This window comes from Equus quagga, chromosome 11 (genome assembly GCF_021613505.1).
Source record: "Equus quagga isolate Etosha38 chromosome 11, UCLA_HA_Equagga_1.0, whole genome shotgun sequence".
NCBI classification, from domain to species: Eukaryota; Metazoa; Chordata; class Mammalia; order Perissodactyla; family Equidae; genus Equus; species Equus quagga.
The window spans coordinates 69386086-69401018 of record NC_060277.1 but is presented as its reverse complement, the minus strand read 5'-3'; the positions used below and the strand labels follow the sequence as shown (position 1 = coordinate 69401018).

Below are 14933 nucleotides of genomic sequence, written 5' to 3'. Positions count from 1 at the left end.
GGTCTGAAAGACCAAGAGAACCAATCAGAGACGGTCATGGCCCCTGGAGAGTTCTGAGCCGAGCAGGGGGGTGGAAGTGCAGATCAACAATTACAGCACAATGGGATAAACGCCCAGAGTGAGTGCAGAATTAGGAGCTCCATGGGGCAAGAAGGGAGGAAGGACATATTCAAGAGAGGGACCAGCAGGGGCAAAAATGCTCCCTTCTGCCACCTTCAAATGAGAAACATAGCTCTGGCAAATGCGTAGAAATAAGGCTACAGCATCTCCAAGCCTGCGAGGGCTGGGAAATGACCTAGGGTACTTAGAAACTGGTGGTGTTCTTAGACGGGAAAATTAAGTATTAGAGGACAAATTCACTTCCTAACGAACCCTCAGGTGCTGCATGTTGTATTAAGTGGGTGAGGGTTAGATGGTGTGTGGGGTGATAAGGTTGAGAGGGATGAAAAAGAAGACAGCAAATGTCCTCAAGATTTCTGCACTTGGAAACTGGGAAGATGGTGACAAAACTTTCTGGTTCGGATGGAGAGAGTGCCCAGGGCTTGAGTTCTAGACCAGGACATTTTCTGCCACGTGGGATCTCCAGTCCTACGCAGCAGGAAATGGAAGAGATGGAAGGTTTGCTAACCAGCACTGCTTTAAAAGACCAAGTTGAAGATTTGATTTGAAAACACAACACAAAATAGCCTCCAACTATCAAACTGAAACTTAAAATTTGAGAATTGGACTTAAGAGAATGCACAGACACTGGTGAGACCCCAAGTTAGCCACCCAGAAGCTAGGAGCCTTAGACAAGCCTCCCAGGCTCGATTTCTTCACCAATAAAACTCTCCCAGGGTCAAACGCATCACAAGTGTAAATGCTGGCAGAGTGTCTGACCTGGGGTAGACATTCTAGAAACACTGCCTTAAAACAGAAGACACACCTTCCTGGAAGGCCTCCTATATTACGAGAACAGAGTTGTAATTAACCCCGTCCCCTGGATTTTACATTATGTGAGACCGTAGGGGACATGAGAAGGGACAGGCTAGCCAGGAGAGTTAACTTATACGTGCGAAACCAAAAGGAAAATCTTTACAGAGGCAGGTTTCACTGGATCATTACTTCAAACACTCTAAGTACCAAGTGTGTCCTAGGCCATAAGTTTGGCTCCAGGAGGGTCCTAGAGTTCAACATGATCCTACTCAGCCTTTGTTGCATCCACATCTGTCACAGAGGTAAGCTCACTCCAGGAAGGCGCTCACTAGAGGAAGCCTGTTCCAATCCCGGAGCAGGGGGAAGGGACAGAGGAGAACAGTGAGTGCCCAGCTTGGCCTGCTTAATTACCTTCTCCCACTGGTGCTTTTCTTCCAGCTGCATGAACATATCCAAAATGTAGGTCATATGGGCAGGGCCACTTAGCTCCAGGATATCCTCGCTCACTGGCACATGCCCAGGCCACTCAGCAAGCAAGGATGCGAGCACGTGGCGGGCATACAGGACAGCTGTGGCCTCATTCACGCGGAAGAGGTAGTCTCGGACAGCCCTCTTGCTCTTGCAGTTCAGCTCCTTGTGCAGGAGGGCGGCGCTCTTGCTACGCCGCTGCTTGGCATAGCTCTGCTGCAGTTCACTCTCGGTGCTGGAGATGAGCTTCTGGGTAACAGGGTTTGATTCAGCAGTGGCCTGGTCACAGCGTGTGGGCCGGGACTGCAAACCCAAAGACCACCATTACAGAGGCCTGGCTTTCTCACAATGGGGTGGAGGGGGCAGACATTTTGTTTCCAAGGTGGAGGCAACATACCAGGCATGGTAAGATAATCATGTCTGTATCCACAGCTTTGGCGCTCTGCTCATCCATTCTCAGACTCCTGCTGGGCTGCCACCTCTGAGCCAGGGTCCGTATCCTTTCATCCGTGGTGAGCTCATCTCCATCAAACCTGAAGAGGAGCACAAAGTTGGGTACACATGCAAGAGTTTAACCTGCAATGAAACTTGTCGGAAACATTAATCAGAGTTATTTTCCTGCACTTTGCAATTACATTATTACTTCCCATATTTTGCAAACTAGAAGGTGTTCATTTATTCATGCATGCAGTTGTACACATATGCCCTTGTGGCAGAGAATGCAAGTTGTCCCTCAGGACCATTCTCCCTTTCTATCTTTTATTTTTATTTACTTATTTTTATTTTATTTATTCTTACTGAGCAAGATTTGCCCTGAGCTAATATCTGTGCCAATCTTCCTCTATTTTGTACGTGGGTCACTACCACAGCATGGCCGACAAGTGATGTAAGTCCACGCCCAAGAACTGAACCTGGGCCGCCGAAGTAAAATGTGCCAAACTTATCCACTAGGACACAGAGCTGGCCTCCCTTTCTATCTTTTAGAAGTTCCATGAAGTTTTAACAAGAGACACAATCACTCAGCTAGAGACACGGTTCCCAGCTCTCCTTGCAGCTAGATGTAGTGATGCAACAAGGCTCCCGCCGAGGAGAATTGGGTGAGGTAATGTATGCCACTTCCAGAGCCTACCCTCAAATGACTGGCTTAAGGATATGCTCCTTCCTCCTTTCCTCTAGGCTGGAACAGAGAGGTGAGGTGGGTGAGCCAGCTTTGACTCCACAGATGAGAACAAGACTCTTGGGGCTGCGGGGTCACTTTGTAGAGGAGAGCTGCCCTCTTACCCTGCATGGCTGCCTAGCTCTGCGCTGTTCCATGAGAGAAAAAAAATTCCATCTGCCTCGACTCATGATATTTCTAAATTTCTTAGTTACAACAGCTTAGACTGTCCCCTAACTAATGCAACCCTGCTTCATCTCACAAAGGATTTAAGTCAATATATAAGGAATACATATGGGAAAACAGAAATACGGAGTAAAAAAATAAAGAAAAATTAAGGTGGAATTGGATATAAATTGGAATAGGAAGTCAAAACTAGGATATGGGGGACAGACGAGGAGATTAGTTGAAGATAGGTAAATTTAATGTGGCTCAAGAACTAGCTCAAACTTCCTGGCCACGAGAAAGGGAAGACTGTTAATTTTATAATAATCCTTGAGGAAAAAACATGAAAATAATGTACAGTGGTGAAAAAAACAAAAAAACCAACGCTTTTGACCAGAAAGTCGTGCTCTGCACTGTGTGCTCCCTTGGTGTCTGCCTCACTTTCTGCAGCCACAAGGAGTGGACTCTAAGAGGCAGACTGCAAATGTGAAGTTTCCAAAAGGAACACACAACCCGACTCAAAGATGATCCACGTGGTGTTGCACTGTCAGCCTCCCAATCACTTCATGAAGAACAACGAGTTCCACGTCTGCTTCCTGGTTTTTCAGGAGTTTTTATCCAGATCTCACTGGCAGGAGGCAAATACTGGCCTGCCTTCACTTGTCCTGTCACTCACCACACTTGAGCCACATCTAACTGCCCCTTACCTCTTCTGAACCTCCAGGAAGAAGGAATCGGTCCTTTTCATCTGCAGTTCGTATATGGCCCGGAGAATGTGCAGAGGGGCATTGAGGGCATCGTGGGCCATCTGAAGGTCACAGGGAAGAAGCAAAAGAGGGACAATTTAAAGTGTTTCAACACATTATTGACAATTTGAACTCAAAAGCGATAAAACGATTTTTTCTAAAGTTACCACAGGTTATAATTTAAGAACATCATACGGGTACTTAAAAATTTTAAGCACATAAAATTATAAGCCCTAAAACATGGATTGTAAAATCTGCATTACTGTTATAAATTCAAAGGAAAATATACAACACAGAAACACCAGAAGAAATATTATGCCAACAAAATGCAATGCTAACAGTCAATAATTGTCCCCCACATTGTATTCACTGCTAGCTTCTCTGCGGCTGCCTTGCACTCAAGTTTGACAACTGGACATAAATGTAAGTATTGTAATTTCTTTTGACTTTTTAAAAACTGTACTGGCTTTCCCGACATCTACCCCATAATCTCTGTTTACTCTTCATATGGTTAGGCCCTTTGAAGTCCAAGCCTTTGCCCATTTTCATATCATTCTGAGGAAGAGTGGATTATTCAGGGAAAGTCAGAGAGCATGTCTGAGAAACTGTGTGGAGGGCCTAACACTTGGGGTTTATTGACGGGCCTGGAAATTACATGCCAACTTTTACACGCATACCTGAATGTGCATTTTATGGGAGAAATGATCTGAAGCTTTTGGGTCCATGACCCCTAAATGTTGAGAACTGCTGCTAAAAGGGCTTTTCCATCCTTCTGGATCAATTCTGCACAATACAGACTGAGCCTTCAGGAACTGAATTCTCAGGACATCAGACTGAAGCATTTTCACATGGAGGCTCACACATGGTCTAAGCCATTCCTTAGAGTCCCTTTCTCAATCCACACCATGATCCAAGAACGTACCAAGAAACATATTCTGGTGGGCTCATCCAGGCTTTCGAGAGGGTCTAGCTTTTTCTGCTCTGGTTCACTGGGGCTGCTGACTGACTGTTCCACCTCCTCTTCTTGGTCCCCTCGCTCATCCAGCTCCAGGTCTCCGTGCTCGGCCAAAGTGCTGATCTCCTTTTTTGAGGAGTACAGCATGATGGACAAAATCTATACAGAAAGAAAATCAGGCCGGGCAGGACTGTGAGTGGTTAGTGGGTGAGAAGACGACACAGATCTTTACCCCTCAAAGTACAGAAAATATTGACCGAATTTTTCAAAAGACATCAGAATTCACAAAAAGAACGTAAAATTAGAAAAGAAACAGGAAAACATGTTCAATTGTATTTGTAATCATGGAAATGCACTAAAACTATGAGGGACCTTAGTGTTTATTAACTTTGTCAATGATAGTAGAAATTGATATTATCCTTTTAGAATGCATTTTGGTGAAATGCAAAAGCTATAAAAATGTTCATACTCTTTGACCCAGTAACTCATCTTTCAGGAGTAATGTAAAATACATAAAAAGTTGTATCATGATATGGTCAGTGAAGCAATAATAATGGCAAAAAACTGAAGATCACCTTCATGTATCATACACAGCCATTAAAAATGGTGATTGTGAAAACTACATGGCAACAAAAATGGTCACCACATGATCTCAGTTTATTTGATTCAACCATGCTTACTGTGATAAATCTAAATCTATATATGTAATACAGATACAGAGGAAAAAATTAGAGTAAGGAAATACATAAAATGCTGATGGTAGTAGTCGTGCATAGGGGGTGAAATTTGGAGTTTTTCTTTCTTTTCTACTTATCAAATTCTTTGCAATGTGGTTCTATTATTTAAATAATAAAAAAATTTTAATTTAAAATATTTCCTAAGAGCTCAATGCTCTCCAGGTTATCCATTAATATGTTTCAGTATATTTTCCTTAAACCTAACCAAATCCTCTTGGGGCAACTAAGAGCTACTTCTCTGAGCTCAGCCTGCGTGACTGAGAACAGTCGACTCACCCCCCAACTCCCACAGAGCAGCCTTTCCTGGACCTGAATCTGGCGCTTGGCACAGAAGCTCCACAGGGAACCACAGTACCTCCACTAAGAAAAACCCAAGGCCTATGGGGAATAGCAATAAACTGAAAATGATCGAGTAAAATCCCACATAAAATAAATGTAAGTGAGGACAAATTTAGAAACTGATTTTAGCTCACAGGAACTTTAAAGGGAAATAATAATTCAGGGGCACACTTTATTACCATGATATAATGATAAAGCATGTGATCCACAAAATACTTCTCTTCTAATGTTCTGTAAACAAACATCAAATTCATTTTCCCTGGCAGAGGAGGACAGGTGTCATAATCCCTATTTCCAAATGAGAAGACAGGTATAAAACACAGATCTGAAAACTGCACACACGGGAGTGTGCAGGGCAGAACGAGTTGTATCTTACTAACTGAGGAGTCTAACTCCCAGGCCAGTAAATCTGCACCGGAAGCAGTAGCAGGAACCACCCTCATCCCTTACTTCCAGGTCCCGGAGCAGCCACGTTTTACTGAAGCCAGTCCCTTTGCTGCACTTTTTCACCAGAAGCTTCAACAAATCAGTCTGAAGGAAGGTAGCATGGGTCTCTTCAAAACTGTGAGCCTGCCAAACAGAAAAAGAATGATTTGCAACTGCCTTAGCGGGAAGAAGGGTCACTCAGGGAGAAGCAAGCCTCTCTCAGAGCCCAGTCTCAGCTGGTGGCTCAAGTGCACCTTCTGGTGAAAATTCCAGAGTCAGCAGGAAGGATAAAACTCTGAACTTTCGCCATAATCCAAGTCTGTTCATTCACTCTCTAATTCATTCACTCAACAAATATTTCCAAAGCCTAGCATATTCTATCTGCTAAGTCCCACGCTAAGAATAAAGGTTTTACGTCCCTCTCCTGCTCTTTACCTTTCAAAAGCTTCCCACTGCTCTTCAGACTAAAATCCAAGTGCCCCATCACAGCTGACAAGGTCCTGCAGGCTCCCGGCCTGCTTCTCATCTCCCTCTTCCACGCTATCCTGAAGCCCTGGAGGTCTCCTTCTGCTCCCGGACAACCATGCCTGCTCCTCGCTCTGGAGCTGGCTACTCTCCCCGCACACAACGCTCTACCCAGACTCCTCATCTACCACCTCAAATCCGACCTTCTCAGAAAGGCTTTTTCTGACTCAGGGTGGTTTTCCTTGCAGGCTCTCTGTTGTCTCTCTTGTAATTTAGATTGTAAGCTCTATGAGAACAGGGACCTTCTTTTTAGTTCAATACTACCTACTCAGTTCCATGTGGCACCTGGTGCTCAACAGATATGTACCAAACGAAAGATTCAAAGACAGAAATGGCCTCTGCCCTCAGAGAATTTATTTTCTCTTTCTCACTGTAATGCAAACAACTAAAACAAAAGCAGATTGTGATACATGCCATGAAATCAAGAAACAGCACATGTATGGTCTCAATTCTAAAGCTACAAACTCTCAGGGCAGGCAGAACTGAAATGCCATCTAGTCCAGTCTCCCTGTGGTGCTTAAGTCCCTCCATGGTCTCCTTGCCAGTGTTGCCAAAGTCAAGGAACAAGCAAACTTTTCTTTTCTTTCTTCTTCTTCTTTTTTTTTTAAGGATTGGCACCTGGGCTAACAACTGTTGCCAATCTTCTTCTTTTTTTTTTTTTAAGGATTGGCAGCTGGGCTAACAACTGATGCCAATCTTTTTTTTTTTTTTTCTGCTTTATCTCCCCAAACTCCCACTGTACACAGTTGTATATCTTAGTTGCAGGTCCTTCTAGTTGTGGGATGTGGGACGCCACCTCAACGTGGCCTGACGAGCAGTGCCATGTTCGCACCCAGGATCCGAACCCTGGGCCACCGCAGCAGAGCACGCAAACTTAACCACTCGGCCACGGAGCCGGCCCCGCAAACTTTTCAAATTAATCCTTCTTTCACGGCTAGTTTTGTTGGGAAGATCATCCTAAAAGTGATCCGTTCCTCCCCATCAATGCTCCTCAGGTAGCAGAAGAATCATGTTCCTCACAAGTTAAGGCTTCTCACCTCCACACCAACAATCACTCAGCTCTTTAACTCGTCTGCCTCCTCCCACCTCAACTGCCAAACCTATTGCTCACATATCCCATGGGATGCTAGCCCCTTTTATTGTTCTCTTCATCTTATCCTATGAAGAAGCAGAAGGAGCTGTGGTTCAGAGGGAAGCGAGAAACTGTTCAGTCCATTTTTCTTCTCATCTTCCAAGGTTACGAGCCCATTAGATAGTAGTACCTGGTTCCAGGAAGCAGTACTGATAAAATACAGAGTACCAACTATTGGGAAAATTCAATGTTTCTTCCTTAAAGTTATCCTTGGCAACGCCCCAACCATTTCTAAAAATAATCAAGATCCCATGGTCAACCAGCCATCGAACTCAGATGGCATTTCCTCCAAGTTAATTCTCTGCAGATGTTAAAACACAGCCAGATTCATTAGCAAATGGAAGAAGGGCACCATTACCTTTAGTGTTTTATATAACCCTTTGAGGGCCAGGGACAGCACCCAAGTTGCTTCCACTGCCTCGGAACAATGGCTGTCCATGCTGGTTTGCAGAAGGTGACTGGCGATAAAGGCAAAGTGCTGTGAGTATTGGCTCAGCTGGGTCTGAGAGCTGCCACATTCCTGTCCTCCTCCTTTCTGGACCAGTTGGTAGTCCTTCACTGAAGGGTGATGTCAGGCAGGAAGAGAAAGGCACAAAAAGTATAGTTAATGCTTCTTGCAGCTAAGTTTCTTCCCCAGAAATGTGCCTTACTGAAGCAAGAACTGCAGACGCCAAAAGACAAATCTCCCTGGCTTCAATCTCAGCCATTAGATGTAAGGCCAGTTTCTCTGTGAGCACAAAAATGATACTGGGCCACCTATCTACCAAGCAACTGAGGGAGGCAATTCCCATTCCTACTAATGTGCACAAGCAGGCTGTCTCTAAAGGTGTTAAAGGAAGTTCTTAGATACAGTGCACAAGAGACTTCCACTTCCAAACAACACTGAGTAAGAGGGATTGGCTTTACTCTCCTACCATAAACAACCACAACACCAAAAAAATACATGAAACCATGATTTGGAGGCATTGGGCAATAGGTAGAACAGGACTAAGATTCCTGAGAGAAAGGACGTAAACCAGGTGAGCCCTCCAATAGCCTTGGCTATCTGGAGATAATTTCCAGGCTGCAGAGCAGGGACTGGAAATCCAAGCAGAGTCCAGCAGTCTCGATGAATTGAGGAGAGAGAGCTCAGAGTTCAAGGGAAGCAAAGGCAGCTAGAGTTTATGGGGCAGACTATCACATACAAGGGAGATGCACAAAGAGAGAGAGGTATGGGAGACCTCTCTAGATAGTCACAGAGGGTTCCTCATGAGTCTTTGGCTGAGTACTGATCTGCACAAATATGAAAGGAAACTATCTAGACATTAAACTATCTAGTTCTAGGAAATAAATACCAAAAAGCAGGGGACAGAACAGTTCTTGGAGCTCACACAGAGCTGGAACTATTTTGTCTTCCAACCAGTGAGAGTAGAAGTGTCTGGTGGGGGGCAAAATGACTATTTGAAGACGTAACAGTTGAAATTTTTCCAAATTTGATGAAAACTATAAATCCACATATACAAGGAACTCAATAAACCTCCACGCGGAAGGAACATAAAGAAAACTATGCCAAGGCACATCATAATCAAAATGCTAAAAACCAGTGATTAAGAGAAAAATCTTAAAAGCAGCCAGAAAAAAAAGACACATTATGAAGAGTAACAAAGAATGACAGTAGAGTTTATGGCAGAAACTATGCAAGCCAGAAGAAAATGAATCAATATCTTTAAAGTATTCAAAGAAAAACTCCTCAGCCTAGAATTTTTCTACCCAGCAAAATTATCTCTCAAAAAATGAAATAAAAATAAATATTTCTTCAGTGTGATAGGACAAGCCAAAACAAAGATTTTGTAGCAGCAGAACTACACTACAAGAAATGTTAAGGGAAGTTTTTTTCAGGTCAAATAAAAATGATACCAGATGGAAATCTGAACCTGCACAAGGAATGAAGAGCACCAGAAATGGTAAATATAAAATAGTTTCCTATACTGTGAGGTTTATATGATGTAAAAGTAAAACGTGTGACAACAGCACAAAGGATCAGGGATAGAAATAGAAAATCTATAATGTTTCGTCCCTATATGTGAAGTAGTATAGTATTATTTGAAGACAAACTACGATGAGTAAAGGTGTATATTATAAACCATAAAGCAACCCATAAGAAATTATTTGAAAGTAGACTACTGTAAACCATAGAGCAACCACTAAAAAAATAGATACAGTTAAAAAGCCAATAGTGGAGTTAAAATAGAATCATTAAAAAAAATAAAAATAAAAACTCAATCCAAAAGAAGGCAGGAGAAGAGGGAAAAAGGAACAAACAATAGATGAGACAAACAGGAAACAAGCAAGAAGATAGTAGATTTAAATTCAACCATCTTGCTAAGTGCATTAAATGTAAATGGTTTAAACAACTCAATGAAAAGACAGGGATTTTCAGACTGGATTGAAAAAGAAGACTCCACTATGTGTTACCTACAAGAAATCCACTTTAAATGTAAAGGCACAGGCAGGTTAAAGTGAAAAGGACAGAAAAAGATGTATGATGCAAATGTTAGTAATAAAAAAAAAGCTAGAGAGAATACATAAATATTAAAGAAGATTTCAGAACAAGGAACATTATCATGGATAAAATAGGACATTTCATAATGAAATGAGAAATAAACACATGCACAGTTACAGTTGGAGACCTCAATACTCCTCTCTCAGTAATTGTTAGAAGTAGAGAGAAAATCAGTAAGAGCACAGAAGACTTGAACAACATTATCAACTGACTTGACCTAAACGACATCTATAGGAAACTCCACTAAACAACATAGTATATGCATTCTCTTCAAGCACACACAGAACCTTCATCAAAACAGACCACATTTGGATCATAAAAATAAGTCTCAATAACCTTAATATGATTGAAATAATTCAAAGTATGTTCTCTGACCACAAGAAAATTAAACATGAAATCAATAACAGAAAGATATCTGGAATATCCTCCAAATATTTGGCTACTAAAAAACAAACTTTTGGGGCTGGCCCCGTGGCCGAGTGGTTAAGTTCACACGCTCTGCTGCAGGCGGCCCAGTGCTTCGTTGGTTTGAATCCTGGGCGCGGACATGGCACTGCTCATCAAGCCACGCTGAGGGAGCGTCCCACATGCCACAACTAGAAGGACCCACAACGAAGAATATACAACTATGTACTGGGGAGCTTTGGGGAGAAAAAGGAAAAAAATAAATCTTTAAAAAAGAAAACCAAACTTTTAAGAATCCACAGAGCAAAGAAGAAATCACAAGATAAAGTAGAAAATATTCTGATGAATGAAAATGATAATACAACATATCAAAAATTATGGATGCAGCTAAAACCATACCTAGAGGGAAATTCATAGCATTAACATACCACCATTAGCAAAGAAGAAAGTTCTCAAATCAGTAATTTAGACTTCTACCTTAAGGAATCAGAAAAAGAAAAGAGTAAATTAAATAAAAAGCAAGAAGAAATAAGGAAATTAATAATGATAAAGGTAGAAGTCAATGAAACAGAAAACAGAGAAATACAAAGAAAAATCAATGAAACCAAAAGCTGGTCCTTTGAAGAAACAAATAAATTGATAAATCTCTGGCTAGACAGTCTAGGAAACAAAAAAGAGAAGGCACAAATTACCAAAATCAAGAATGAGAGAAGGCAGCTGATACCCAACGCCAAATTGAGAGGAATTAAAGACAAATTTTATAAGAACTAAATTTATTCCCTAAATAAATGAAGAGATATGCCATACTCATGGGTCAAAAGACTCAATATTGTAAAGCTGTCAGTTCTCCCCAAATGGATCTACAGATTCAATGCAATCCCAATCAAAATCTCAGCAGGTTCCTTAATAGATACTGACAAGCTGATTCAAAATTTTATACCTTTCTGCAAAGGAAACAGAATAGCCGAAACAATTCTGAAAAGCAATAACAAAGCTTAAGGACCTGATTTTAAGATTTAGTATAAATCTATAACAGTTAAGACAGTGTAGTGTTTGAGTAAGGACAGATATATAGATTAATGGAACATAACAGAATCCATAAATGGAAACACACATATGTGGGTCAATTTTCAACAAAGGTGCCAAGATAATTCAATGGAGAAAGAATAGTCTGTTCAATAAGTGGTCCTACAACAAGTGGATATTCATATACACATGTAAAAAAAGAACCTTGATCTTTACCAAGCACCACACACAAAAACAGCACAGACAGTGTCTAATGCTGAAGCTGAATGAGAAAGCAGATTGGTTCAGGAGCAGAATGGCGCAAATAATGGTTTGATACTCCTGATTGTTTGGGGTTTGGCAAATTAAGCCAAAAGGGCATTTACAATGTACTTTCACTGTTTTATTAATGAAACAAAATGGAAGGTGACATGAATGCCAATACAATTATTTGAAGTTATTTTACATTCATGTAGCCACCTGACTCCATATGTTTAAATTATCCATTAGAAAACAAATGAAACCAGCAAATGCAGAAATTAAATGTTCAGAACCTAAACATCTGGCCAACCAAAAAATCATATACACAACCATATACAGAACCACACACACAAAATAAAAGCATGGCAAGAGTCTTCAGAATTATCCCAATTCAACCACATCAATTCAGAGATGAGGAAAAAGAAGCTCAGGGAGCTATAAGTTGCTTTTAAAAAAATTATACACAGAGGCAAGAACCAAGGTATCTTCATTGATTTTAGGGTATGCAGAGATTAGGGACCTTTCTCCCATTCTTAGAAAAAACAATTATGCTTGAGACCTGTTTTCCTTTTCCGGGTTTTGACATCGACGACCACAGCCCTGTTCTTCTCAGTGAAGTGCTTCAGGATGATCACATTATGTGGTTCATTGGCATTATCCATATAAACACAGCGGGTCCCCACACAGAGGACCTAGAGCATGACACAGACAGACAGAAAAGGTAAGTCAATAGCACAACGAGACAGGAAAGAGCACCTAATTAGACACAAGCCCCGTCCCTTCTGCTTGTGCCCCAGACTGCAACAAGCACTCAAGGATAGGGTTCTTCTCATCTCTAACTCCAGGGCCTGGCACGGGCCTGGCACAGACTGGTTTAGGTGCTTGCTAAAGGATGAAGCCATGTTTTCACAGTCCTCCTTGTCCCAATCAGTTGAAAGGCATGGAGATTAGAAACGAGATCAAGATGAATGTCAAAGTGAAAAAGAATTGTACTGTGAAGGTCTTCGTAATTTATTGCAGTTACATATTATTCAAAGCCAACTACCAGCTAATAAAATAAATTACATGGCTAAACTGTTGAAAATGCAAGTTGAGGGGCCAGCCTGGTGGCATAGTGGTTAAGTTCGTGTGCTCCACTTTGGTGGCCAGGGGTTCACAGGTTCAGATCCCAGGCGCGGACCTACGTACCACTCATCAAGCCATGCTGTGGTGGCATCCCACATACAAGACAGAGGAAGATTGACATAGATGTTAGCTCAGTGACAATCTTCCTCAAGCAAAAGAGAAAGACTGGCAACAGATGTTAGCTCAGGGCCAATCTTCCTCACCAAATTAAAAAAAAAAGCAAGTTGAAGAAACCATCTCATAATCTTGAAAATATATCAATACTGTAAAAGCCAATTATCTAAGTGAAGAAAATAAACTTCCAAAGATATATGCTATAGAGGCTTTCATGTGTGTGAGGAAGATCAGAGGGGGAGGTCAGGCCTTCAGATTGATGTACCTGGGGGAAGCCGACCAGCACCAGCAGGGTGAAGATGTTGGTATGCTTCAGCTGGAAAGGCAGCTGCTTGATGCAGTGGTCTGTGAAGGTGGCAATGACATCACGCCACAGTGGGGCACCGTTGAGTGACCGCAGGATCTCCGCCATGGAGCATGCCCAGTCCAAGCCCACCCGGCTGGAAGGCAAGAGCTCCATTAGGTGGCTGTGCACAGGCTCCAAACTCAACTCATCAGAGCTCGCTACACTCCAAGGCAGACCCAGAGGCATGCCAAAGAGCCGTGCGTTAATTAGCTTAAAAACACTGGAATGAGGCTTTTCATATAACGGTAAGTGGAAAAAAAATCAAGATGTTACTTATATACTCAGTCTACAACTATGTCTTTAAAAATATATACATTTTTAAAATGTTGGTTGACAGCATTTCTAATATAACTAATTCTATTCTCACAAAAAATTCCCTGACAGCAGCACTGAAATCAGTCAATAGTCAGACCTCTGACTTGCAGAAATGAACACCAAGGTGGGGTAGAGTGGGGTGGCTACCTGTCCAGACACACAGCTCCCAGGCTAAAAAGCAGGTGGGTGGTTTTCCAGCCATCTGGCATGATGGAACTGTCCCCTGCCGCAAACAGGTTATGTTTGGCTGAGAGGACCTTGATCACCGCGGCATCCACCTCTGCTGGTGAAAGGCGGATGATTAACTGGCCGAGAAGACCCAGGGTGAGGTGGTAGGTTTCATTCAGGTGGCCTGCGTTTGAGATGACAACCTGAAACATGAGTGGGAGGACGTGCTCCAGGTCTATCAGGGGGACTGTGGGACCCTGCAAGGGAAGGAGAGAAATCTGCTCAATACAAAGTCCATGTGACCACACCAGCTAAAGACTCCACCCCTTCACGTCTAGTTTACAACTAGCCTAGTGCCAAAGGAATTGTGCAGCAGCTTTCATGAAGGGCTTGTGTACAATCAATTGTAAAATAAATATTCTCAGCTATGACCTTACAAGCCTACTTCTAATTTTCCTTCACCATGAGAAATAAACTCAGTTTTTTGTCCTGACATGTCATTGTAAAAGAATTCAACTAATCTGGAAATATACAAGAGTTAAGGCTCCCCGTAATTTACTTCCCCTCAAGACCAGGAGATAACAATTGTGAACAGTTTGATGAACAGTCTTTCAACTTTTTTCTATGCATATTGACATATATGTAAAATAAATTTAAAATTAAACATTTTTGTTTCTTTAAATGCTGTCCTGCAACTTACTTTTTTCTATTAATATGCCATTTCTCAAACCAATAAAAACAGAGCTCCTCAATCATCCAAATGGTTGCACACTATTGCATTTTATAGTTAAAACATAACTGACTTCATGGCTCCCCTATTGCTGGACACTTCCTTTGTTTCTAATTCTTCATTATTATAAACACCTTTTAGATAAACAGCCTGGTACATTCATCTCTATACATTTATACCACTTGTTATTTTCTATAAGCAAGAAATGCCCAAATCTGGAGAGAATATTTAAAAACTTTGTAGTTATCTCAGTGTGATTCCGGAGGTCACTAAATCTATAATACAAAAACAAAGCAATTAAAGAAAAAAAGTTTTTGAAAATAGGGGCTGGCCCCATGGCCGAGTGGTTAAGTTCACA

General features: G+C 41.8%; 1 protein-coding gene across 2 annotated transcripts in view; it reads right to left on the bottom strand.

Moving 5' to 3' along the window:
• The window catches only part of ZZEF1 (zinc finger ZZ-type and EF-hand domain containing 1), a 112619-nt gene that overhangs the window by 14141 nt on the left and 83545 nt on the right, over window positions 1–14933 (bottom strand). For both annotated transcript variants that reach the window (XM_046674520.1, XM_046674521.1), the window contains exons 40-48: window positions 13825–14102; window positions 13282–13456; window positions 12337–12469; window positions 7923–8122; window positions 5932–6051; window positions 4373–4564; window positions 3412–3512; window positions 1781–1916; window positions 1327–1686 (exon numbers count right to left, since the gene is read on the bottom strand). In XM_046674520.1, the coding sequence (XP_046530476.1) occupies window positions 1327–1686; window positions 1781–1916; window positions 3412–3512; window positions 4373–4564; window positions 5932–6051; window positions 7923–8122; window positions 12337–12469; window positions 13282–13456; window positions 13825–14102 (1695 nt within the window). The remainder of the gene's footprint in view (window positions 1–1326; window positions 1687–1780; window positions 1917–3411; window positions 3513–4372; window positions 4565–5931; window positions 6052–7922; window positions 8123–12336; window positions 12470–13281; window positions 13457–13824; window positions 14103–14933) is intronic.